Source organism: Scatophagus argus, chromosome 5 (assembly GCF_020382885.2).
Source record: "Scatophagus argus isolate fScaArg1 chromosome 5, fScaArg1.pri, whole genome shotgun sequence".
NCBI lineage: Eukaryota > Metazoa > Chordata > Actinopteri > Scatophagidae > Scatophagus > Scatophagus argus.
Window position 1 is genome coordinate 25,452,861 of NC_058497.1, and position 26,215 is coordinate 25,479,075.

At 43.9% G+C, this 26,215-nt stretch overlaps 2 protein-coding genes and 3 long non-coding RNA genes across 17 annotated transcripts in view; 3 read left to right on the forward strand and 2 right to left on the reverse strand.

The window, feature by feature from the left end:
- Positions 1 to 2,322, reverse strand: part of myo7aa (myosin VIIAa) — a 33,214-nt gene extending 30,892 nt beyond the window's left edge. Inside the window, exon 1 of the mRNA XM_046388120.1 lies at positions 1,873 to 2,322. The gene's annotated coding sequence lies outside the window, so the exon portion shown is untranslated. The remainder of the gene's footprint in view (positions 1 to 1,872) is intronic.
- Positions 1 to 5,740, forward strand: part of LOC124058790 — a 22,014-nt gene extending 16,274 nt beyond the window's left edge. The window contains exons 3-7 of one of the 4 annotated variants that reach the window (XR_006843301.1): positions 449 to 577; positions 1,667 to 1,788; positions 1,947 to 2,073; positions 2,241 to 2,399; positions 5,189 to 5,740. This is a non-coding gene — a long non-coding RNA (uncharacterized LOC124058790). Of the gene's footprint in view, positions 1 to 448; positions 578 to 1,660; positions 1,789 to 1,946; positions 2,074 to 2,240; positions 3,640 to 5,188 lie in introns of those variants that run through there. The other 3 variants (XR_006843304.1, XR_006843303.1, XR_006843302.1) reach the window with 3 other exon arrangements.
- Positions 5,741 to 6,313: 573 nt separating this feature from the next.
- LOC124058723 lies at positions 6,314 to 10,856 on the forward strand. Of its 9 annotated transcripts, none has more exons than XM_046388252.1 (4): positions 6,314 to 6,825; positions 6,934 to 7,022; positions 7,101 to 9,842; positions 9,968 to 10,856. In XM_046388252.1, exon 3 carries the CDS (start codon positions 8,408 to 8,410, stop codon positions 9,452 to 9,454), a length of 1,047 nt encoding a protein of 348 aa, XP_046244208.1. In that variant the 5' UTR covers positions 6,314 to 6,825; positions 6,934 to 7,022; positions 7,101 to 8,407; the 3' UTR covers positions 9,455 to 9,842; positions 9,968 to 10,856. The 9 variants fall into 9 exon arrangements, 8 of the variants coding, with proteins under 8 accessions (XP_046244208.1, XP_046244210.1, XP_046244207.1 ...); XM_046388254.1 differs by having other exon boundaries at positions 7,113 to 9,842; XM_046388251.1 differs by having other exon boundaries at positions 6,314 to 6,643; positions 6,746 to 6,825; positions 6,934 to 9,842.
- Positions 10,104 to 11,118, reverse strand: LOC124058800. Of its 2 annotated transcripts, none has more exons than XR_006843314.1 (3): positions 10,980 to 11,118; positions 10,529 to 10,611; positions 10,104 to 10,216 (listed from the first exon to the last, which is right to left on the reverse strand). It is a non-coding gene; the product is annotated as an uncharacterized LOC124058800 (long non-coding RNA). The 2 variants fall into 2 exon arrangements; XR_006843315.1 differs by having other exon boundaries at positions 10,114 to 10,213.
- Positions 10,885 to 14,820, forward strand: LOC124058793. Its single transcript, XR_006843306.1, has 3 exons — positions 10,885 to 11,705; positions 12,585 to 12,755; positions 12,908 to 14,820. It is a non-coding gene; the product is annotated as an uncharacterized LOC124058793 (long non-coding RNA).
- The last annotated feature ends 11,395 nt before the right edge of the window (positions 14,821 to 26,215 follow it).

A 26,215-nucleotide genomic window follows, 5' to 3' on the forward strand; every position in this document is an offset into this window, starting at 1 on the left:
CGAAGGAATGAAACGGAGGGACGGATGGTTACAAGTTAGAGGACAAGCAAGACCAGAAGGAGGACATGAAGGAAGCAGCAACAACAAAAGAAAAAGCAGTGTCGGAGGATGTATTCACATCAAAGTAAAAGTACCAACACCGCACAGTAAAAATACTCCGTCACAAGTAAAAGCCCTGCGTTGAAAATGTCACTTCAGTAAAAGTATGTGGAAACGAGGTGTGATTCTTCTCCACCTGCTGATGGCCTGACGGGCCTGATGGAGAGACCACGACCCCCCCACTGGCAGAGTGAGACCCATTAGTGGGACCGACGTGGACTGGGCCGAGGCCGACCCGGCTGCAGAGTAGGACGTGACACTGGGGTGACATTTTGGATGCTTTGTGCGTGTTTGCGAAAAAGCAGTTCTGTTGTAGTGCTGACTTCTGACGTGATTTTGTTCTCATCAGGATCTGATGGAGGCCAAAGCTGAGCTAAAAGAAGAGTGACTGGACTCAGCTGTTCCTCCACGGCTGCTCCATGTACAAACAAGCTCCTTAAACTCTGAACTTCTTCTGATGAACCGACGGGCCGAACAAGTCGGTTACTTCACTTTGAAGTCATGATATCAAGCAGCTGTTGTCACACAGAATTTGCTTTCACCAGCAGGTTGTGTTGAAATATGAATGTTGACTTGACCTCAGCTGCACCCATTTCAGAAAGTGATATCAACACACACACGTCAAGATAAGAACAGGAAAGGCTTGTGAGCGCCCAGGGAGGGACCGGGAGTCAAACCCAACCTGCTTTAACGAGCTTCTGCACGACACAAGCACAGATGTACAAGTACACAAATATAACACGACTATGATGTAACTCCATGGCTGAACTGTGACGTTAGCTACCTCAGTTAGCTTAGTTAACCAGCCTCTTGTCCACGAGTAGCTGCGCGCTTCCTTCTATACACCGACACACAAATATAATTATACATATATATATATATATATATATATATATATATATATATATATATATGTATCTATAGTATGTACATGTTTGAGAATTACATATATATAGTTCCAACACGATGGTGCAGATCAGAAAACACGAAAACACTTCCGGTATATGTGCCCTTCTGGCAGACGTGAGCCAGCAACACATTTTGTCATTTAACTTGGAGGATTTGTTGTTTTCCTCAGTACGATCAAAGATTTGTTGATTTCTTCCTCAACCTGCCATCTGCAAACGTTCCCTCAAAGCGGCACAGAAACAAATATCGTCTCCTCTTTGTAAAAGAACAGAAGAACCAATTAGCTGTAAAGACTCTCAGTCTCACTGGCAAAGTAGAACTGGACTCGATCTGATGGTTTAGATCTCGGTCCTGTTTGGCTCGTGAACCCTTTAAAGGAAGGCAGGATTTTGTCTGAGGTGTGACAGATGTTCCCTTCACACGTTGTTTTGAGGAGGTAAAATCCTCTGATGTTTACAGTTTGAGATGAAATGTTTCTTCTTCTTCTTTCCTGGATTGTCACTCACTTCACGGGCGCTCGTAACCTCTGACCCTGTTGGACGCCGCTGCTCTGCGCCGTGTAATAATGATGTTATTTGGTAGGTGTTGATTCATGAATAATTAGCCCGGCAGAATATGATACCCGTCTAAAATGCAAGTCATAATCTTAAAGCTGCAGACGGGTGAGCATCTGACGAGCAAACCAGACGTGAAGTGGACAACGTGTTTGACAAGACGTCGGTCACGTTGAGCTCCTGCCACCACTGCTTGATAAAATGTTGAATCACTGAGAGTAAACAGGTGTGTTGCGTCAGGTAGACCACAGCGCGCACACACACACACACACACAATCACTCTTTAAGTCCACTGACTGTCTGTCCTTACCCTTGTGTGCGATCTGAACTCTTCTCGTCCTCTCGTTCTTCTGTTTCTCTCTCTCCGTCCCTCCTTTGTTTCAGTTTGGGTTTCTTCCCCAGATGTCCTGCTCTGTGGATGGAAGGATGAAGAGCAGGAGAAGGAGAAGAAGAAGGAGCAGAAGAAGAAGAGGTGGTGCAGTCTTTTGTCTTCAGGGACAGGAGGAAACCTGTTAGTCCAACAGTAGAAAAAAAAACGCTGGCAAGAAAAAGATCATCAGCCTAACTTTCTATGTTTTCCTCCCTCCTCAGACCTTTTCTCCTTTATGACTGACTGACTGATTTTCTTCCACTGTTCTTTCTGCTCTTTCCTTCTCTCGTCTCTCTCGCATGTGAAAGTACTCAGCGGCAGAAGAAGTGAACGACTCCCTCCTTCTCCTCCTCCTCTTTTCCTCCCTCCCTTCTTCTTTAACTGTGACCCAGTGAGCTGCTCATTCACTGCCACCAAACCCTGAGAGAGAGAGAGAGAGAGAGAGAGAGTCAGTGGGGGGTGATGAGGTAACAAACACACACACACACACAGAAACGAACTGTAAAGACAACACTGACGTAGACCTGCAGTAGACCTGGAGCAGGACCGTGTGCTGCCCCCTGCTGTGCACACTGTACAGCCACACCTGCTGTCAATGTCATGAAGACAACTCGGCTGTTTGCAGACGACACCGTCCTCATCAGGTCGACCTTTATCAGTCTCACACTGGGACACCTGCTGCTCAGCATCAATTAAACCAAAGAGCTGATTGTTGAGTTTGGAAAAAAGGAAGCAAAGACACAAACAACACGAGTGGAGCTGAGACTGAAGCAGGATGAAATGAAAAGAAAAACCAAACAATATCTTCAGTTATTTATATTATTCATAAACATTTAGGCCTACCTGTACATGGTACACACTATATATATTTATATATGTATACATCCCCAAAGCATGTAAAATATGCGCATGACATCATCTGACCCAAAAGGTGTTTGATTATGCTATTTGTATATTTTATTGCTAAATGGAAGCATGACTCTCCCGTCCACTGACTTCATGAAAAGGTTTTGAATTGATGTGCTCAGCCATCAGATTTGAGCCCAGCAGTGAGTGTGGAGCTGCAGGTAAACAGTATTTTTACTGCAGGTTTTGGGTTTCAAGTAATTAAGTTAACCGAGTATTAAACAGCACTAATTGTTTCAGCCAGGCTACATAGTGCATGAAACTGTGTTGTCATTGAAACAATATAAAGTGGACAAAGTTAAATATTAGTGCAACTCATACCAAGCAAATTGACACGTGATGTTTTCAGTTCATTTAATCTCATTTCATATCAAAGCAGCTTCAGACGATTCTCAGTTCAGACCACTAAACACTCCGATTATTCAAAGTTTCCATCTGTTACAGTTAGGTTGGTGCAAAATCACGACTCACATGTTCAAATACCTTGTAAGTTTAGACAATAAAGCCGTTTACCGTTTAAAATTGAGGTTCACAATTAGCCAGATTAAGTGTAAGTAATGTTTTAAATACTGTTGAATAGTAGCTGCTTTTATCTGCCATCATAAAGACACAAAGTTAAAGCCCACGGCTGAGAGGATTTAAGGCCAGCAGTGCCCCCTCCTGAAGCCTCTCTCTTCTGATGCTGCCTCGGGAGTTTTTCAGGACTTTGGGATTGCACCTCCCTGAACTATCAGGATATCAGTTTATGTTGGATTACTATTGTTGTGTTGTCATTTCAGTGTTAATGTTGTGCACTTAGTTTTGAAACAAACAAAAGACTCTTGTTGCTTTGGGTTGTTTTATTTTGAAAGATTGTCTTGACGCGTGGGGCCGACAGTTGACGCGAACATTCACGTTCAGTGCCATCCAGTGGTCGCCCTGTGGTACTGCAACACATTCACAGTTGAGTCAGAAGCAAATCAAGAGAAATATGGATGAAATACTCTGTAACTCGTCTTCAGTGGTTCGAGATGGTCGCAGTTGGAGACTCCATGCTCTTTAAGTAGAGAATTAGATTTTTATTATTGTAAAAATATTATTATCTTTCTTAAAAATTTGAATACAGTTTTTTGTAAATACCTGTACTTTGAGATTTTAGTTTTGTTTATCCTATCTAGTTTATCCTATTTTTTATACTCTGCACTTTTCTCCTTTCTTGGTCGGGAATACTGCATGTGCAATGTCTGTAAAAACAAGAATTTCCCTCCAGGGATTAATAAAGGAATTCTGATTCTGATTCTGATTCTGATTATATCTGTATGAATGTGTGCACAGCAGACGGTCACAAAAATACTCCAAAATGTCTCTCAAAATGTAGCTCATAATAAATAACTCTTTATAATTAAAAATGAATTAAGAATGAACTGCTTTTATTTGCATGTGAATCTGCACTGTATGAAATACATGTCAAAGTGTTGCTTTGCTGCCTTAACATTTAAACTAACAAGTTAACATTCTGCTCTTACATGACAAATACACTCTTAGTGGAAACTAAAATTAAATTTCAGTTATTTAAAAGAACTGTGAAAATCAGAATAGTTTCCAGTCCGAAGCTTTAATTACAAGCTGTAATTACAGTCCAGTGTAAAAAAACATGTTAAAAGATTAAAATTGGTTAATCTTTAGTTCAGAAAATGTGAACTTCATAATTTTGCTTTGCACTTTAAAGCCTCTGAAAAAGGACTTTATTCAGAGGTTTTATTCAAATATGACAAAAGTGATCAAGAGGTTTAAAGTAAAAAGGAAAAGAAAAAGTAGCTCATAAATGTGCCATAACAGGTTAGCAGGTTAGCAATACGAATCACGTCAGCTTATCACACCTCGGTTCTTATTTTTGGAGACGCACATACACCCACACCCACATATGACACGAACAGAATCTGCTCTTAGTCGTCCTGCGGCAGAAGTCCACTTTCTGTGAGCACAGTATTGACCGCCGGGATCAAGAGGCGGCTGTAGCTGAGCAGTCGGCCGTCATAAACCAGTTCGTCCGGCGTCAGCTTTGGTTTTGTGGCAGCTCTGCACACACAGAAAGCACAGACGTGACATTTGAACACAAACTGAGCCGAACACCAACACCACAGAGGGGAAAAAGTTTGCATTTGAGAGATTTCTTTTAAATGTCCAGTGTGTAGGATTTAGTGACATCTGCTGGTCAGGCTGCACACTGCAGTCCACTGACCACCGCTCATCTACAGCCAATGTTTGATGTTGGTTTGATGGGTAATTTAATGGTAAAATACTCAACTCAACTTAAATTCATGTGATGATTTTCTGTTCCCAATTTGTTTTATTGTTTTTCTTGCACTAGAAAGTCTACCTTGTGTGGTACATGCGAGCGATACTCCTGTCCACCCACGCGCAGAGATTCCCTGGATTCAGCACTCCGTGGACGGTCAGGGTGACCGCGGCTCGAGGGTTCACTATGATCTTGAAGTTGGTCCAAAGGATTTTATGGTTGGGTTCGTGGTACAGGTGGTGCAGGATGTTCTGCCCAGGCACAAACTTCCAGCTGGGGCAGCAGAGGGTCAGATTGTCGGGGGAAGGAGGAGGCCGAGCGACGGTGGTGGGAAACACGAAATTCTCAAACATGTAACATCGATCACGGCCGTAATTCTTTTCCAGCTGGGGCAACAGCTCCAACCAGCTGGAAATAAAACAATTAAAAACACGCATGGGTAACATTTTTAAGACCAACAAGTGAGACTGACAAACAGAATATAAAGAATAAATGTTTTATAACACACTATGTGACTGTATAGGAAGCATCAGTAAGTGCTGTATGAACATTATAAACAATAAAGATACACTGTATTTCAAGTAGTAGTAAAGTGAATGCTTAATAAATGCTTTGTAACACTAACAATTGTTTATCCTTTGAAAAAGTTAAAACTCTACTCAGTAGTGAGTCCAGTTAGTGTCCTGTAACAGCTGGATAAGATTTGATACGAGCCAAAGCACCAAAGGCAGATTTATCAAAACATGTAAAGAAAGCGCCACCTGTTGGCTGACTGTGGCAGAATCAGCTCGTCCACATCCTGCAGGGCGATGTACCTGGACTGGTACATATATCTGTACAGACAGTCATTGAGAGCAGGAATTTGGCCAAAGTAGTGGATGTCACCTGGATCGTACTGAGGCAGCCAGCTTCGAGATACGTGCAGAAATCTGGTCATGGGCCATGGAATCACCTCGACTAAACCTGAGGAGGAGACAGTGGAAGAATTAGAGACACACAAGTTAGCAGCCAAGTTTTAGTTTAAGCTTCACTGTCCTACAGCAGTGTCACAGCTGAATGAGGTTCTGCCTCACACAGGCTCCGCCCTCCACTGGACACCACATGTAAAGTTCTCCCGAATCACCGCCAACATGGCACACCAATCAGGATGGTCTACATGCACACATGGGGACGACATCGTGCACAAAGCTGTCAAAGCTGCACAAAACCGTCCTTTTTTTCTTCACCAATCTGTGAGTTTTCTCCACAGATGGAGCCGCCATTTCAGGAATCTTCTACAGTTTCCAGCGCCACATCCGAGAACATACGGAGAGTAGTGTTCAGCTGCCACCAGTCAGCGTGGGATACCGAGCATCCCGCTGATCCGACACCGGTGCTGGGACCTATTCCAGTGTTTCTGACTTGAGCGTGCTCTGTAACGGGAGTGAGACTGAGAGCTTCGTCCTGCTCCTGCTGAGACAACAGCTTCACCTTCTGATGAACTCGACGGAAGCTCCACAGTCTATCAGCTCCATGTGAAGATATAATGTAGACATCTGTTCATCAAGGCTTCTCATTAGTGATGACCATCATGGCAGGTCTTGTTGGACTACTTCTGCCCCCTTGTTTGACTTGTGTTTCTGGTTAAAGGAGCACACTGCTGTCACAAACCTGTGGACTTGTTTTGTCCTATGAAATACTTGAACAGTTTTTTGTCTCAGTGCTGAAAGGTGAGGCAAGCAAAGTGTTAATCACAAAAATTCCAAAAATATTCCACCTCCACCTCCATTGTACTCCACCTTTGTGTGTGTAGTAGTCCAGTATGCGCTGTGTTTCAGGACTGTTGCTGGTCTTGTAGATGACAACTCTGTTCACCCCCAGCAACTGCAGCATCTCCAGACTCTGGACCAGCTACAGAGGAACACAGGTTGACAGGCTGACACACTTTAGAGGCATGAAAATAATAGCCTATAAACAACAAGGAGTTAACAAGCGTGACTTCCAGTTGACCTTTTAGGAACCACAACAATCCCTGATATGTGAAGGGCCATTGCGGTTTATGAGAGGAAGCCTCAGGGGGATTAAAACCATGAAACAGGAAGAAGCAACGTGAGTAAGTAATTACACTTTTCTTTTGGTGTTTTGTATTTCTTATCTCTTCCTGTCTCGGTCAAGATTGAAATCAGTAATATGTGATGTTACCTGCAGCGCATTTTTGAAGTCAAACATGGTGGAGAAGCAGACGGTGAAGCTGTAAGAAAAGGAGTCCCTTTTGGCATTCTGGTTCTTCACCTCCAAAAACTGTTTTTCATGTTTCTCTGAGAACACAGAAAAGAACCACAGACACGTTATGTCAGTTCTCTTTCATAATATTTCGCTCGATGTCTCACTATGGGATGCACGCCTCGCTGCAGACCTCAGAAGCACCAATCTCATTACGCCAATCCTGATTGGCTGGTGGAACCTGTCCGTCCACCCCAGGTAGTACCATCTACCTTAAATAGTTCATGCGGACGGCAACGCGTTATTCAAACACCTCTTCTCGCTCGGAGCATACCTCGTGTCCTGGGCTAGCTAGCTTAACTGTCCACAGATGGATCTTATTTAGCCTCTGTCGCTGGGTGCTACCTAGCTTTGGAGATTTTTTTGCTTTGTCGGTCACACCAGATCAATTTTCTGTGCTTTCCTCGTCCCACCACAGTCTGGTTAGCGCTGTCCTTGACATCCCACCACGGTTGATCGAGTTCCAAGCGTTTGCACACCAGCTATTCCCTCAGTTTCTTCACAGTAGCACACCAGCTACCTGCCTCTGCTCCCTGCCTGCACACCAGCTCGCGAGGAATGGAGGCTAGAACCCCTCACACCAGAGGACACAGAGACTCTGGGGCCCGTCCCTGTCGCTGTGGGAATAAGATATCAAGCAAGGACCCACACCAGGCCTGCGAGTTGCCTAGGGCTGGAACATGCCGGCTGGCTATCGACGTCCCCGGCTCGTGTCAAGGATGGACAATACGACGACGGTGGCGTATATCAACCGTCAGGGGGGATTGCGCACCCGTCAGTTGCACATGCTGGCACACAGACTGATCCTGTGGAGCTGCGGTCGTCTCCTCCCCCTGAGAGCGGCGCACATGCCAGGAGTCCTGAACACAGGAGCGAACCTGTTGTCCAGGGGCGCCCCAGTATACAGGGAGTGGATTCTACACCCGGATATTGTGGAACTGATATGGGCTTGTTGCAGTCGGGGCGTGGTGAATCTGGTCGATTCGAGAGACAACGTACAGTGCACGCTGTTTCACTCTCTGCATCTGTATGATACCTCCCACTCTGTCCAGAGTGAGAGAGCACGGCCACGCACTGATTTTGATAGCTCCTCATTGGCCTGTGATGCACTGGCTAGTGGAGATATATCAGTTGATGTGCGCTCAGCCCTGCAGGGACCTGCTATCGCAGGGGGGGAGGGGCTGTTTTCCACCCGCACTCAGAACGCCTGGCGCTGTGGTCTTGGCCCCTGAGTGGCTAAATCTGTCAGCTGTGGGTCTTTCACAGCGGGTGATTTCCACTATACAAAGTGCCCGAGCCTCCTCCACTAGGTCTCTGTATGACCGTAAATGGAGACTGTTTGAGGGGTGGTGTCACAGAAACGGCCACATTCCCTTTCAGTGTCCAGTAGGAGTGATATTGTCATTCTTCCAGGACCTGATTGACAAACGGAAAGCATTCTCCACAGTTAAAGTGTACTTGGCAGCTATCGCCGCCCGTCATGTGGGGTTTCGGAAGCAAACAACGAGCCAGCACCCGCTGGTTTGCCGTTTTATGAAGGGAGCATGCAGGTTTCTCCCCGTGTCCAGACCACTGGTACCACCATGGGATCTGGCTGTGGTTTTGGATACCACAGCCAGATCGTACATGGAGAGGACGAGGGGTGTCAGGAGGAGCGATCAGCTGTTCGTCTCCTGGGCTAACCCTCATAAGGGGAAACCTGTCACAAAGCAGCGTCTGTCCCACTGGGTGGTGGAGGCGATTGCTTTTGCTTATACGAGTCAGGGTTCGCAGTCACCTGTGGGCCTGCGAGCACACTCGACTCGGGGCTTGGCCGCATCCTGGGCCTCATTCAGTTCAGTCATTCAGTTCAGAGTTTCTGTTCAGGACATCTGTGCTGCGGCGAGTTGGTCCTCGCCTCTCACTTTTGTCTGTTTCTATATGTTAGTGTGTGGCACGAGCGGTTTTGTTGTCCTGACGGGAACAGAGTATTTTTGCCTGTGGGTTGGTGGACACTTGATAAGCTTGTCTGGCAATACGGGAGCAACCATATCCCATAGTGAGACATCGAGCGAAATATTAATCAGAGAACATTAGGTTATTTTCATAACCCCGGTTCTCTGATTAATATGAGTGAGATGTCTCACCAGACAACCCTTCTTGCTTGGGCGAGTGAGAGGAGGTGCTTATCTTGAATAACGTGTTGCCGTCCGCATGAACTATTTAAGGTAGATGGCACTACCTGGGGCGGACGGACAGGTTCCACCAGCCAGTCAGGATTGGTATAATGAGATTGATGCTTCTGAGGTCTGCAGTGAGGCGTGCATCCGATAGTGAGACATCTCACTCATATTACTCAGAGAACCGGGGTTATGCAAATAACCTAAAGTTCTTCAGCTGTACTCTTAAAGTCCAGTGCCATCAAATAGGAAGACTTTGAAGACGCCAAATGTCTGCTGATGGACGGATGGATCAAACACTGCAGGTATTCACTGAATTATACCTAAAATCATATATTATTCTGTAAATTTGAATGACTATGAGAATCACCAAAGTCAGCAGGGTTGATACTGACTGATACCACACACATCCATGTTGCCGTCCCCACAGCCCTGCTATGCTGAGAAACCCCTCAGTACCTTCAGAGTCGGCTGCAGCGGAGGTCACAGTGATGTGAGATGGGTTCTCACAGCCTGAGGGCAGAGGACACATGATGTCTGCTGTCCCGTATGGAAAGCCAAAGTGATCGCTGTGGATGTTCCTGATCCCTGTAGAGATGAGCGTTTGCTCCTGACAACAGAGAAGGCAGCGATAATCTACCTGCTCGCTCCTCAGCACCACTGCAATAACACGAACCTTCTGCAGAGGACAAGGAGGTTAGCAAATACACTTTATTATTGTTTTGTTACACTGTAATACCTGAATAAGCAGAATAAGCTTTGGCAAAATGTTAGGTTTAGTTATGCTTACAGTCACTAATGGTTGAGATGATGTTTCCTGTCATGGCATAGTAATATTTCTCCCTTTCTGTGTGCATTAGTCTTTGAGTGTGTTTGAATGGTGTTTATGTTTCTCCTGTCTTATCAGTCAGCTTGTCAGTAACTGTGAGGCCTGTTTGAAACTGAGCAGCACACGGAGTAAAACCTGGCCGAGTTCGGTCTCTTCGCTAACCTTTGGTGCCGAGCGGTGCTCCAGATAAGCTGACAATAGCAGCGTCTTCGTCCCGTTGACCACCACAAATTGTCCCAGAGAAACTGCATGAGTGCAAAATGTTAAACCAAGATGTTAATCTGCGTATTTTCTCTGCTCTCTGCTGACCACACCCAGAGGTTGCAGTGTGAACCTTTCAGTAGAAAAAGTGCTGTGCTTTTAAGTTCGTTATGTTGATGAAAAGCATGATTAAAGTGATTATTTTTTCTGATTTCAGATAAACGTGGGAGCAGACTGTACAGTACCAGTTATTTTCATACCATATTGAATTTCTGATGGATGCAAATGGGGAAAAAGAATCTAAGAATCTAAGATAATAAACAGCAGCTGATGAGAACAGGAAGTTCAGGTGACATGTCACATTTTCTGAAGACCACAGCAGTGAGCAGCAGTCAGAGAAGGGCTGCCTTACCTACTCGTCCCAGACCACATTGTGGAGGCACCGGTTCCTGGACGGGGATCTGAGGCTCAGTCAGATTCTTGTGTCTGCTGCTGTGGTCTGTTGTCCCTGTCCTGTCCACAGCAAATGATTTTGTCAAATGACATTAAATTTTAAAGTGACGTTCAAAGAACAAGTCCAGAGGTGAGAGACGAGGAGCCTCATCACGAAGCCTGTTGTTCTGAGTGTAGTTTTTCTATTATTTAATCTTTCTTTTTTAAGCAGGAAGTCTCACTCTTTTCTCTTTTTTGAGACAGACCTTATCCAGTTTAAACAAAGACAAATCATATGTGAACTCAAATGAAGACATTCAGATGAATGCAGATAAACCCACAAAGGGAGGCTTGATACACTGCTGACAGTGTATTTAATATGAGATGTGTCACACTGATTTTCCAGAGAAAAAGTAGTTCCAATATGACCTCCCTCCTCCATATCCGCCACACGTCAGGCCACAGCTGGAGTCCAGTTGAATGAATCTCAAATCACGGTCAGAGCAGACCAGGCTTAGTAGTTTCACTCACCTGTAGCTCCAGAGCAGCAGCATGAAACCGGCGTTGGTCACGACAAGAGCGACATACATGAAATGTCTGAACTGACTGTTGTAGGACACCAGGATCATATTGCTTCAGTTTTGCTGCTTTGGGCTCACACGGGTCTCACCGATCCAGGAGGAGACACCTGGACGAGCAGAAGGAAGTGAGTGACTTCTTTTCTCTCAGATGCTTCAGCTTCAGGTCCAAACGCTCAGAGAAACAGGAAACTATCCAAGTAGCTATGTGGACGGTCGCTCGCAGTAAAGGGAGCTCTGGTTGTAGACACTGGGCTGAGGATTTTATATCAACGCTGCCAGATAGAATGAAGTCTCACAAGTTTAAATCTTCAACCCACCTGACAGGTTTCTGTCAGGTGGGTTGAGCAGCAAGCAGTTGTCATGCAATTTGCATATTTTTCTTCGTTCTCCAATTGTGTAATACTGGACTTTTATCCTTATGCAGTATAATTACTGTTTCACGACAATCTCTTCAACATGCATCGTATTTCTGTGTGTTTTGCCAGTCATTTTAACACAAAAATGCTTCCTGCTCATACTGGCCAATTAAAGACTTTTTAGTACAAATTTCCCTCCATTTTCTTGATAGTTTTTATTTGAGGAAGAGCAACACGAAGATAGACTTTGGTACTGAAAAGACCTTTGTGTTGGAGGGTTTCCTGACTCTGAAATCGCCGACAGTCGCTCAGCAGGGAAATGCAATTAAACTAGGCAGGGTGGTGAAGTTCAGTGCTAATTATTGCTTATCAGTGGACTCATCAGCAGGTGTTCGGGTGACATCAATCGGGTGACAAAAAATGAGTCTTTGTTGTACATGAAAGGTTTGCAAAAGTTCTTTTGTTCAAGTGTAAAACTTCACACACACTCAGTAATCAGATTACTGTCACAACATCCTGCTGCTATGATGAACTGTGCTGATCCAAACCCAAAGTCCACATTGTCAAAGTTTGGCTTCCTTTCGAGCAGAAACACTGAAACTCCTCGTCGTATTGCTAACGTTGCTTTGTGTGTCATTTGGTTCTCAGGCTCCACGTTTTCGACGGCGCAGAGGAGCAAACCCACGACCTTCGAGCCGCTGAGCCGCCGTGCTGCCCAAACTAAAAGCTTATGACGCGTCACGCAGCCTGGGAGGAAACTCTGCCTGGCAGACAAACTGAGGGGAGCAAAGTGAGAGAGTGACAGAGAGAGGCTCACAGGTGAACGGTGAACGGCTCAGAGGCTGCAGCTAAAAATAAACACACTGACGATCTGTGGAGGCCGCCGCCTCCACAGATCGTCAGTGCATTACAGGTAATTAAATTGTGCTGAAGCAGTGTGTGTGTGTGTGTGTGTGTGTCACATTTCTCAGTTCATGCCAAGACTGGGTGGGTGATGTCAGAACTATGTGCCCCCCCCCAACTGGCCGGAAGAACATCAGCTGAAAAAGTCTGCAAACTGGGGATACAACACGAGGTACCCTCAGAGGACGAGGACGAGCCGCCACAGAACAGGGACAGTAAAAGATCCTTATTGCCATCTCAGTCTCACAGAACCACACACTCGGGCGTGATGACGCCGTTGAAACATTTTTCCTAGCAGTGTTTATGACCTCTCTGTAAAAAGGTGCACTGAGAGGGCTGGAAAAACTCCACATCCAAGAGACCTCCGGGGAGCACTTCCAGCTCTCAGCGGGGGACTCAGGTGAACCTCCAGACCCACCTGGAGCCAAGAACAGGTAGCCTGGTGTATAGACTCACACACAAACCAGTAGAAACGAGCTGCCATATACGATCGACCTTTCTTAGTGTAGGTGCCAGCTGATGGTATTTGTCGACTTTGTGGTGTTTAGTTTGTTACATGTCAGATTCAGTTTGTATTGGTCACAGATGGGGATGTGAGTCACATGGTGGGCGGAGTCAGCAGGTCGTAGTCATATCAGCTGTTCTTCGCCTGGCGTTTTGTGAATGAACTGAGGGGGTGAAGGGGGATGTCCTACTTTTGCTGACCGTCACCTTTTCATATTGCTCGTACCACAATTGAAGATGTTGTTAAACGTTGTTTTTACACTGGGAAATCGTTTTACTGTAAATCTCCTAATCGTAACACATCTTTTGGAGTGATTTTTTTCTTGATAAGCCAGCGAGACCAGCAGGTTTTTCCCCTATTTAGCCTCTCTGCGACTATTTCTTTGCTCTTTTAGCATCGTTGCTCAATAATTAGTCCCAGACAGGACAAATTCACTGTGGAAACATCTGCTGCTCAGCATCAATTAAACCAAAGAGCTGATTGTTGAGTTTGGAAAAAAGGAAGCAAAGACACAAACAACACGAGTGGAGCTGAGACTGAAGCAGGATGAAATGAAAAGAAAAACCAAACAATATCTTCAGTTATTTATATTATTCATAAACATTTAGGCCTACCTGTACATGGTACACACTATATATATTTATATATGTATACATCCCCAAAGCATGTAAAATATGCGCATGACATCATCTGACCCAAAAGGTGTTTGATTATGCTATTTGTATATTTTATTGCTAAATGGAAGCATGACTCTCCCGTCCACTGACTTCATGAAAAGGTTTTGAATTGATGTGCTCAGCCATCAGATTTGAGCCCAGCAGTGAGTGTGGAGCTGCAGGTAAACAGTATTTTTACTGCAGGTTTTGGGTTTCAAGTAATTAAGTTAACCGAGTATTAAACAGCACTAATTGTTTCAGCCAGGCTACATAGTGCATGAAACTGTGTTGTCATTGAAACAATATAAAGTGGACAAAGTTAAATATTAGTGCAACTCATACCAAGCAAATTGACACGTGATGTTTTCAGTTCATTTAATCTCATTTCATATCAAAGCAGCTTCAGACGATTCTCAGTTCAGACCACTAAACACTCCGATTATTCAAAGTTTCCATCTGTTACAGTTAGGTTGGTGCAAAATCACGACTCACATGTTCAAATACCTTGTAAGTTTAGACAATAAAGCCGTTTACCGTTTAAAATTGAGGTTCACAATTAGCCAGATTAAGTGTAAGTAATGTTTTAAATACTGTTGAATAGTAGCTGCTTTTATCTGCCATCATAAAGACACAAAGTTAAAGCCCACGGCTGAGAGGATTTAAGGCCAGCAGTGCCCCCTCCTGAAGCCTCTCTCTTCTGATGCTGCCTCGGGAGTTTTTCAGGACTTTGGGATTGCACCTCCCTGAACTATCAGGATATCAGTTTATGTTGGATTACTATTGTTGTGTTGTCATTTCAGTGTTAATGTTGTGCACTTAGTTTTGAAACAAACAAAAGACTCTTGTTGCTTTGGGTTGTTTTATTTTGAAAGATTGTCTTGACGCGTGGGGCCGACAGTTGACGCGAACATTAACGTTCAGTGCCATCCAGTGGTCGCCCTGTGGTACTGCAACACATTCACAGTTGAGTCAGAAGCAAATCAAGAGAAATATGGATGAAATACTCTGTAACTCCTCTTTAGTGGCTCAAGATGGTCGCAGTTGGAGACTCCATGCTCTTTAAGTAGAGAATTAGATTTTTATTATTGTAAAAATATTATTATATCTGTATGAATGTGTGCACAGCAGACGGTCACAAAAATACTCCAAAATGTCTCTCAAAATGTAGCTCATAATAAATAACTCTTTATAATTAAAAATGAATTAAGAATGAGCTGCTTTTATTTGCATGTGAATCTGCACTGCATGAAATACATATCAAAGTGTTGCTTTGCTGCCTTAACATTTAAACTAACAAGTTAACATTCTGCTCTTACATGACAAATACACTCTTAGTGGAAACTAAAATTAAATTTCAGTTATTTAAAAGAACTGTGAAAATCAGAATAGTTTCCAGTCTGAAGCTTTAATTACAAGCTGTAATTACAGTCCAGTGTATCCTGTCAGCTGACCATAAAAAAACATGTTAAAAGCTTAAAATCAGTTTAGTCAGAAAATGTGAACTTCATAATTTTGCTTTGCACTTTAAAGCCTCTGAAAAAGGACTTTATTCAGAGGTTTTATTCAAATATGACAAAAGTGATCAAGAGGTTTAAAGTAAAAAGGAAAAGAAAAAGTAGCTCATAAATGTGTCATAACAGGTTAGCAGGTTAGCAATACGAATCACGTCAGCTTATCACACCTCGGTTCTTATTTTTGGAGACGCACATACACCCACACCCACATATGACACGAACAGAATCTGCTCTTAGTCGTCCTGCGGCAGAAGTCCACTTTCTGTGAGCACAGTATTGACCGCCGGGATCAAGAGGCGGCTGTAGCTGAGCAGTCGGCCGTCATAAACCAGTTTGTCCGGCGTCAGCTGGAATTGTCTGGGAGCTCTGCACACACAGAAAGCACAGACGTGACATTTGAACACAAACTGAGCCGAACACCAACACCAAAGAGGGGAAAAAGTTTGCACTTGAGAGATTTTTTTTAAATGTCCAGTGTGTAGGATTTAGTGACATCTGCTGGTCAGGCTGCACACTGCAGTCCACTGACCACCGCTCATCTACAGCCAATGTTTGATGTTGGTTTGATGGGTAATCCATCCATTTTCTATACCGCTTATCCGTCAGGGTCGCGGGGGAGCTGGAGCCTATCCCAGCTGACTACGGGCAAGAGGCGGGGTTCACCCTGGACTGGTCGCCAGTCAATCGCAGGGCCAACACACAAAAACAGACAACCACACACTCTCACACTCACACCTAGGGGCAATTTAGAGTAGCCAGTTAACCTAATGTGCATGTTTTTGGAATTGTGGGAGGAAGCCGGAGAACCCGGAGAAAACCCACGCAGGCACAGGGAGAACATGCAAACTCCACATAGAAGGGCCCAGACCGGGATTCGAACCTGTAACCCTCTTGCTATGAGGCGACAGTGCTAACCACTGCACCACCGTGCCGCCCTTGATGGGTAATTTAATGGTAAAATACTCAACTCAACTTAAATTCATGTGATGATTTTCTGTTCCCAATTTGTTTTATTGTTTTTCTTGCATTAGAAAATCTACCTTGTGTGGTACAAGCGAGCGATACTCCTGTCCACCCACGCGCAGAGATTCCCTGGATTCAGCACTCCGTGGACGGTCAGGGTGACCGCGGCTCGAGGGTTCACTATGATCTTGAAGTTGCTGAAAAGAATTTTATGGTTGGGTTCGTGGTACAGGTGGTGCAGGAAGTTCTGCCCAGGCACAAACTTCCAGCTGGGGCAGCAGAGGGTCAGATTGTCGGGGGAAGGAGGAGGCCGAGCGACGGTGGTGGGAAACACGAAATTCTCAAACATGTAACATCGATCACGGCCGTAATTCTTTTCCAGCTGGGGCAACAGCTCCAACCAGCTGAAAATAAAACAATTAAAAACACGCATGGGTAACATTTTTAAGACCAACAAGTGAGACTGACAAACAGAATATAAAGAATAAATGTTTTATAACACACTATGTGACTGTATAGGAAGCATCAGTAAGTGCTGTATGAACATTATAAACAATAAAGATACACTGTATTTCAAGTAGTAGTAAAGTGAAAGAAAAGTATAAACAGGTAATAAATACTTTGTAACACTAAAAATTGTTTATCCTTTGATTAGTTATTCATAAGTGTACTTTTTTGTATTTCTCTTTTTGTTTGTCTGAAACGTTAAAACTCTTCTCAGTAGTAGTATCTGACAGGTATCAGTTTGTTTATCTCACGGGTATCAGTTTGTTAACATTAATCATAATTGCTCCAAATATAGTAAAGTTACTCATGGTGTACCTCAGGGTTTAGTATTAGGGCCAATACTTTTCACTCTCTACATGCCTCAATAAGGAAATATTATCTGGAAGCGCTCCATCAATTTTCATTGTTATGCTGATGATACACAGCTATACTTATCTGTAAAACCAGATGACAGAAGCCACCTTATCAATTTGGAAAACTGTCTGAAAGACATTAAGTCCTGGATGTCCTCCATCTTCTTATTACTTAATTCAGAAAAAACAGAATTATTGTATTTGGACCAAAACATCTCAGGGACTCTTTTTCTAGCTGGGCCACCACCTTGGATAGCATCGCCTTTAACTCTATTACAGCCGTGAGGAATCTTGGAGTAATTTTTGACAGACTGGGAGGTAGAACGTTCAGCTACCGGGCTCCACTACTGTGGAACCAACTCTCTCCATGGGTCAGAGAGGCAGACACTCTCTCCACATTCCTCTATAATAGAGCTTTTAGTTAGGGCTAGCTCATGTAAATGAACCATTTTATAGCTATGCTACCACAGGCTTAGACTGCTGGGGGACACATCAGGATACAAGGAGCCATCTACTCTCCTCTCCTCTCCTCGCCTCGCCTCCTCTCCTCTCTTCTCTTCTCCTACACATTTGCTGTTCTGTCATTATCTGTTATACTGTGTGGTCTGGCCTTGGTGTCTTGCACTCTCTCTGTGTGTTCACAGATTTCTCCAGAGCTTGAACCACCAGCACCAACCTCCACCTGCACCACCTCCTTCCCTGTGCTTCTACCCTGCCTGCCGCCCCTGCTCATCAACCAACTTGCTGCTCTTGCTTTCCCTGTTCAGGGCCCAGCCTGTCCACCAGGAACTGCCTCCATCAGCCTCCATCAGCTCTCCCCTGACTGAATATTCCCCATCTGTCACATATGTCATGTTGTTAACTGCTTTCCTGCCTGTACGACATCCATTGCACGTCTGCCTGTCCTGGGTGAGGGATCCCTCCTCTGTTGCTCACCCTGAGGTTTCTCACATTTTTTTTCCTTGTTAAAGGTTTTTTAAAGTTTTTCCTTAGTCGATGTGAGGGTCGAAAGGCAGAGGATGTTGCTTGTAAAAATGGACTATACAAATGAAGTTGTCTTGTCTTGTGATCTGAGATTTTATCTCATCCAGTTAGTGTCCTGTAACAGCTGGATAAGATTTGATACGAGCCAAAGCACCAAAGGCAGATTTATCAAAACATGTAAAGAAAGCGCCACCTGTTGGCTGACTGTGGCAGAATCAGCTCGTCCACATCCTGCAGGGCGATGTACCTGGACTGGTACATATATCTGTACAGACAGTCATTGAGAGCGGGAATTTGGCCAAAGTAGTGGATGTCACCTGGATCGTACTGAGGCATAAAGCCTCGAGATACGTGCAGAAATCTGGTCATGGGCCATGGAATCACCTCGACTAAACCTGAGGAGGAGACAGTGGAAGAATTAGAGACACACAAGTTAGCAGCCAAGTTTTAGTTTAAGCTTCACTGTCCTACAGCAGTGTCACAGCTGAATGAGGTTCTGCCTCACACAGGCTCCGCCCTCCACTGGACACCACATGTAAAGTTCTCCCGAATCACCGCCAACATGGCACACCAATCAGGATGGTCTACATGCACACATGGGGACGACATCGTGCACAAAGCTGTCAAAGCTGCACAAAACCGTCCTTTTTTTCTTCACCAATCTGTGAGTTTTCTCCACAGATGGAGCCGCCATTTCAGGAATCTTCTACAGTTTCCAGCGCCACATCCGAGAACATACGGAGAGTAGTGTTCAGCTGCCACCAGTCAGCGTGGGATACCGAGCATCCCGCTGATCCGACACCGGTGCTGGGACCTATTCCAGTGTTTCTGACTTGAGCGTGCTCTGTAACGGGAGTGAGACTGAGAGCTTCGTCCTGCTCCTGCTGAGACAACAGCTTCACCTTCTGATGAACTCGACAGAAGCTCCACAGTCTATCAGCTCCATGTGAAGATATAATGTAGACATCTGTTAATGAAGGCTTCTCATTAGTGATGACCATCATGGCAGGTCGTGTTGGACTACTTCTGCTCCCTTCTAGCTTCCACTGAGACTTGAGGCCTAATGATTTCTATGGCCTGGCTCGTCCACCTCGATGGTCAGCGAGCAGGAAGCTGTTACTTGGACTTTGACAAAGTACTTCAGTTCGGCCTGCAGTTGGACACAGCGGCCAATAAGTTTGGTCTTTTGGGATTTCCAGTTTAAGAGAAGTCTGGTTCTGAAATGTGACTTCCTGTAACAAGTCACCTGTCAAAAGGTGTTTTGTTGGTGTTGGTGTCTTTTTACTTGTTTGACTTGTGTTTCTGGTTAAAGGAGCACACTGCTGTCACAAACCTGTGGACTTGTTTTGTCCTATGAAATACTTGAACAGCTTTTTGTCTCAACATCAATAATCCATGAAGTTCCTCCTGAACTCCTCCTGAGGAGCTGAAGGAAGGAGGTCAGTGCAAGTTCAGCTGCTCTGTTCACAGTTTTTATACGATTGTGCTGAAAGGTGAGGCGAGCAAAGTGTTAATCACAAAAGTTCCAAAATATTCCACCTCCACCTCCATTGTACTCCACCTTTGTGTGTGTAGTAGTCCAGTATGCGCTGTGTTTCAGGACTGTTGCTGGTCTTGTAGATGACAACTCTGTTCACCCCCAGCAACTGCAGCATCTCCAGACTCTGGACCAGCTACAGAGGAACACAGGTTGACAGGCTGACACACTTTAGAGGCATGAAAATAATAGCCTATAAACAACAAGGAGTTAACAAGCGTGACTTCCAGTTGACCTTTTAGGAACCACAACAATCCCTGATATGTGAAGGGCCATTGCGGTTTGTGAGAGGAAGCCTCAGGGGGATTAAAACCAATGAAACAGGAAGACTGTGTTTCTTGTTGTATTAATACAACAAGAGGATAATGGTAATTATCCTCAACATGCGAAATTCCTCTCTCCCTAATGCCACACCTTGTCATATTGCGTTTTTGGATAGTATCAATGTTTTTTTTTATAATAGCTGTAAGTAACTCCAAAATAGATGCCAGAAATAAGGTGTTCCTTGTGCGGAAGTAGCGGTTGCGCTAGTAAAAAGCGGGTAATACTGACTTCCATTCACACAGATGACACGGAACCACAGAACAGCTAAAAATATCATTACGTTTCAAGATAAGGATTAACTGTTTGTTTAAGCACCCAGCTAGAATTGGGAACAAGGTATCACGTGGAAAATATGTTTATGTATGGATTTGTGAGTTTTGTTTATTGTGATAAATGTGTTGCGATGCTAACAACTGTATTGACGGTCACGCTAATTTTAGTCTCCGTGAATGATGGTGACATTGAGCTAAAAGAAGCCACATTTCACATGGTTATAAGGCAAACAGTTTATATTTTATTTGTTTATAAGAGCTAATTTTATTTTACCTGTCCTTTAGCTCTTACGGTGTATCAGGAAGAATAAAGGCTGAGCATAATTAAAAGCTTCTTGAACATCAGTACGCTTCTCCATTGTCTGGCTGGGGTTCGCTATAATTGCGACGTGATAGTATTGTGTTTGTATTAAGCGGTGATTTAAATGAGGTATGTCTCCACTGAAGGTCCAGGTACCAAATGCATGGCCCACCACTGGAAATCAGAAATATGTGATGTTACCTGCAGCACGTTTTTGAAGTCAAACATGGTGGAGAAGCAGACAGTGAAGTTGTAAGAAAAGGAGTCCCTTTTGGCATTCTGGTTCTTCACCTCCAAAAACTGTTTTTCATGTTTCTCTGAGAACACAGAAAAGAACCACAGACACGTTATGTCAGTTCTTCAACTGTACTCTTAAAGTCCAGTGCCATCAAATAGGAAGACTTTGAAGACGCCAAATGTCTGCTGATGGACGGATGGATCAAACACTGCAGGTATTCACTGAATTATACCTAAAATCATATATTATTCTGTAAAATTGAATGACTGTGAGAATCACCAAAGTCAGCAGGGTTGATACTGAGTGATACCACACACATCCATGTTGCCGTCCCCACAGCCCTGCTATGCTGAGAAACCCCTCAGTACCTTCAGAGTCGGCTGCAGCGGAGGTCACAGTGATGTGAGATGGGTTCTCACAGCCTGAGGGCAGAGGACACATGATGTCTGCCGTCCCGTATGGAAAGCCAAAGTGATCGCTGTGGATGTTCCTGATACCTGTAGAGTTGAGCGTTTGCTCCTGACAACAGAGAAGGCAGCGATAATCTACCTGCTCGCTCCTCAGCACCACTGCAATAACACGAACCTGCTGCAGAGGACAAGGAGGTTAGCAAATACACTTTATTATTGTTTTGTTACACTGTAATACCTGAATAAGCAGAATAAGCTTTGGCAAAATGTTAGGTTTAGTTATGCTTACAGTCACTAATGGTTGAGATGATGTTTCCTGTCATGGCATAGTAATATTTCTCCCTTTCTGTGTGCATTAGTCTTTGAGTGTGTTTGAATGGTGTTTATGTTTCTCCTGTCTTATCAGTCAGCTTGTCAGTAACTGTGAGGCCTGTTTGAAACTGAGCAGCACACGGAGTAAAACCTGGCCGAGTTCGGTCTCTTCGCTAACCTTTGGTGCCGAGCGGTGCTCCAGATAAGCTGACAATAGCAGCGTCTTCGTCCCGTTGACCACCACAAATTGTCCCAGAGAAACTGCATGAGTGCAAAATGTTAAACCAAGATGTTAATCTGCGTATTTTCTCTGCTCTCACAACACAGCAGCAGAAAAGTTTCATTTGGAGTGATGACACAGTGAATTATACTTTTTACCACATACTTCTTAATGTGGTCTCAGCCATCATTTCTATCATTTCCTCAGTTGTCTGCACAGTTGTGCAATGCAGGGATGTTATTGACATCGTTGGTACCTCAGGATCAACTCTACCTCTCAATAAAGTGTTTAGATGATGATTTGGATCAGCTATTGGCTTGTTTATATCCTGCCTCATCCGCTTGAAAATTGACCTGGTGAGAACAATATTATCAAAAGAAAAGAAAGGATGGAAAATAAGTCCTCACGAGCAGAGTTGGGAAAGTTCACTTTCTACATGAACTAGTTCAAAGTTCAGTTCACAAATTTTAAAATGAAGTAGTTCAGTTCATTTTTCAGAATTCAAAATTTTGAACTAAGTTGAAGGTTCCAAAAATGAACTAGTTCATGGCTCTTTTTTTTCTTCAGTACACTGCTGCGAGCTAATCTTTGTCGAAATTATTGCCACAGTCCATAGAGAACCACAGAAAGGAATTACTGTATCAGTTTTAACACTGAAACTATGTGTCAGATTCATCTTCGTATCCAATTTTGAATCCTTATCCAACCAGGCTTTACATTAGCATTGAGACGACAGTCCTCAAAATACTGGCATTTCACTGCGCTTTGTTGCCGCCCATTCAGTCCACACTAGCAGCATCTGCAGCTTTCAGCCCTATAGTATATTCTGAAAAACATGAGGAAAAACTTGCCACTTGAATGGTTTTATCTTTATTATGAAAACAAAAACAGGACTGTAGTCATTAAGGTGCAAATGTTTTTCCATTTCAACACTTTTCCAAACCTGGAAACAATTCACATCAAAGAAAGTAGTACTAGATAAATATACCAGGCATTCAAAAGAAAGGAGATCATTCTAAACTGCAGTATACTGTTTGCGGTCCGAGTTAGCACTGCCGTCGTCCACGCTCCGTATTTTGATGACGTATTTGTTAGTGCAACAGGTATGACACCTGTTGCCAGGTTCGCTGGTTTTTCCGCTACATTAAGGGCTGTTTACGGTGTGTTTAGCCTGGGTTTTCACCCGGAAGGCTCTGTGGAAATCTGGCACACTCTTGAACAAAGTTATACTGTGAGAGAGCGCCGTTCACAAACGCCATAATGAACGCGTTCATAATAACGTTCATCAAGCAGAAATACAGCACGTTTAATTCACGTTCGCCCCAAAACATGAACGCTCATGAATGATCGTTCACTGAACGCGTTCAGGCACAACACTGTTCATGAGTTGTAAACTGCGGTTTAATCGACCCACCCTGCAGGCTGCAGGTGTCTGGTGTTGATTTGATTTTTGTTTGAAAGGCTGGCAGAAGAAGTAAGCGATAACAGTGATTGGTTGTCAACAAAACAATCGCACAAGTGTGCTTTCTAAAGAACTGATCAGTCAGTAGACGGTGCTTTTAAAACTGCTGATCTGTTATCGCCATCATAACCTGTTCAGGTTAGGAATGCAGAACAAGTTACCAAAGTGATGTACCCTGGAAAGAAGTCTTAACCCTGAAATAGTGATGTTTCGTTCCTGAACGATTCGTTCAGTATGAACTAATCTTCTATATGACTTGGGAGTAATAAGTCCTCTCAGTGAGCGATTCGTTCATTTTCATGCAGTACGTTCTCTCGCTACATGACAGGCAGCTGCATAAGCTCAGTCAGCAGGACAGGAAACAGATATGATCAGTTCACGACTCACTCAACTGTGCGTCCTCAGGCTGTGTGGCGAGTAGCCTGCACTACGGTTCGTTCACGGATCGTTCATATGGATTGGTCTTTCATTCTTTCGTTCATTTGTCACGTGACAGGACCTCGTCACTGTCGCGCTGTTAAACAACAACGACAGGGAGGATGCAGGACACAAGTCACTTTATTGTGGTGTGTATTTACTTTCCCAGGTTTCACATGGTTTGAATTGCTTGTGGCATTTTGTGTGTTATACTTTGTCAGCTGAAGCAAACCATGTTGCCTTCTGTAATTAGTGTTTGTGAACCGCAGCCTTTTTTACAACACTCACAAGAAGGCTACAGCGCCACCTGCTGTAAAAATGAACGAAATGACTCAAAAATGTCAATTTACTGTTCGAGAGTGAATGATTCGATTCAGTAAAAAGAGTCGAACTTGCCACCACTGCCCTGAAATCCTAGGGTTAACCCACGCTCGGTGCTTATTGTGATGTTTTGGCGTTAGCTACTAGCTTGAATGTCGCGAGTTAAGCTTATCTCTGTCGTCACGCTTTTGTGTGTTTAGGAGCTGCAGCGGGCTGTTAACTATATGTTGTATTTACAACTTGTTACGGTCAGGAATAAAAGGAGTCTGTGTGTCACGTGTCTTATTTTCATACCGTATTGAATTTCTGATGGATGCAAATGGGGAAAAAGCATACACACAAAATAAAAGCGTAATAAATGTTCAGAACACCAACAACAGTGAAAAACGATTAATAACATTCCAGTGAACTGATAATGACCGCGAGGGAGTTCAGGGACAGGAACTCTAAGATAATAAACAGCAGCTGATGAGAACAGGAAGTTCAGGTGACATGTCACATTTTCTGAAGACCACAGCAGTGAGCAGCAGTCAGAGAAGGGCTGCCTTACCTACTCGTCCCAGACCACATTGTGGAGGCACCGGTTCCTGGACGGGGATCTGAGGCTCAGTCAGATTCTTGTGTCTGCTGCTGTGGTCTGTTGTCCCTGTCCTGTCCACAGCAAATGATTTTGTCAAATGACATTAAATTTTAAAGTGACGTTCAAAGAACAAGTCCAGAGGTGAGAGACGAGGAGCCTCATCATGAAGCCTGTTGTTCTGAGTGTAGTTTTTCTATTATTTAATCTTTCTTTTTTAAGCAGGAAGTCTCACTCTTTTCTCTTTTTTGAGACAGACCTTATCCAGTTTAAACAAAGACAAATCATATGTGAACTCAAATGAAGACATTCAGATGAATGCAGATAAACCCACAAAGGGAGGCTTGATACACTGCTGACAGTGTATTTAATATGAGATGTGTCACACTGATTTTCCAGAGAAAAAGTAGTTCCAATATGACCTCCCTCCTCCGTATCCGCCACACGTCAGGCCACAGCTGGAGTCCAGTTGAATGAATCTCAAATCACGGTCAGAGCAGACCAGGCTTAGTAGTTTCACTCACCTGTAGCTCCAGAGCAGCAGCATGAAACCGACCTTGGTCACGACAAGAGCGACATACATGAAATGTCTGAACTGATAGTTATGGGACACCGGGATCATATTGCTTCAGTTTTGCTGCTTTGGGCTCACACGGGTCTCACCGATCCAGGAGGAGACACCTGGACGAGCAGAAGGAAGTGAGTGACTTCTTTTCTCTCAGATGCTTCAGCTTCAGGTCCAAATGGTCAGAGAAACAGGAAACTATCCAAGTAGCTATGTGGACGGTCGCTCGCAGTAAAGGGAGCTCTGGTTGTAGACACTGGGCTGAGGTTCTTACATCAACGCTGACAGATAGAATGAAGTCTCACAAGTTTAAATCTTCACATCCCACCTGACAGGTTTCTGTCTGTCTGTTTCTGTTGAGCAGCAAGCAGTTGTCATACAATTTGCATATTTTTCTTCTTTCTCCAATTGGTGTCTTGGTGTGTCTGGAGGGCCTTGAGTCACTGTAGGCACAGGTGAACAGGTGAAAAAACTAATCCGACTGAATTTATTTAAGATAAATTTATTAATAGTTTTCTGATGCTGTCAAGCTGACCCTTAAAATTGAATTTGGATCATTTTTCTTGATGATAAAAAGTATGGTGTTGGGGGTGAACATTTTTCAGGGCCAAACCAGAACAGGTTTGATAGCCACAGACTGACAGATAGAACTGTGTAATACTGGACTTTTATCCTTATGCAGTATAATTACTGTTTCACGACAATCTCTTCAACATGCATCGTACTTCTGTGTGTTTTGCCAGTCATTTTAACACAAAAATGCTTCCTGCTCATACTGGCCAATTAAAGACTTTTTAGTACAAATTTCCCTCCATTTTCTGGATAGATTTTATTTGAGGAAGAGCAACACGAAGATAGACTTTGGTACTGAAAAGACCTTTGTGTTGGAGGGTTTCCTGACTCTGAAATCGCCGACAGTCGCTCAGCAGGGAAATGCA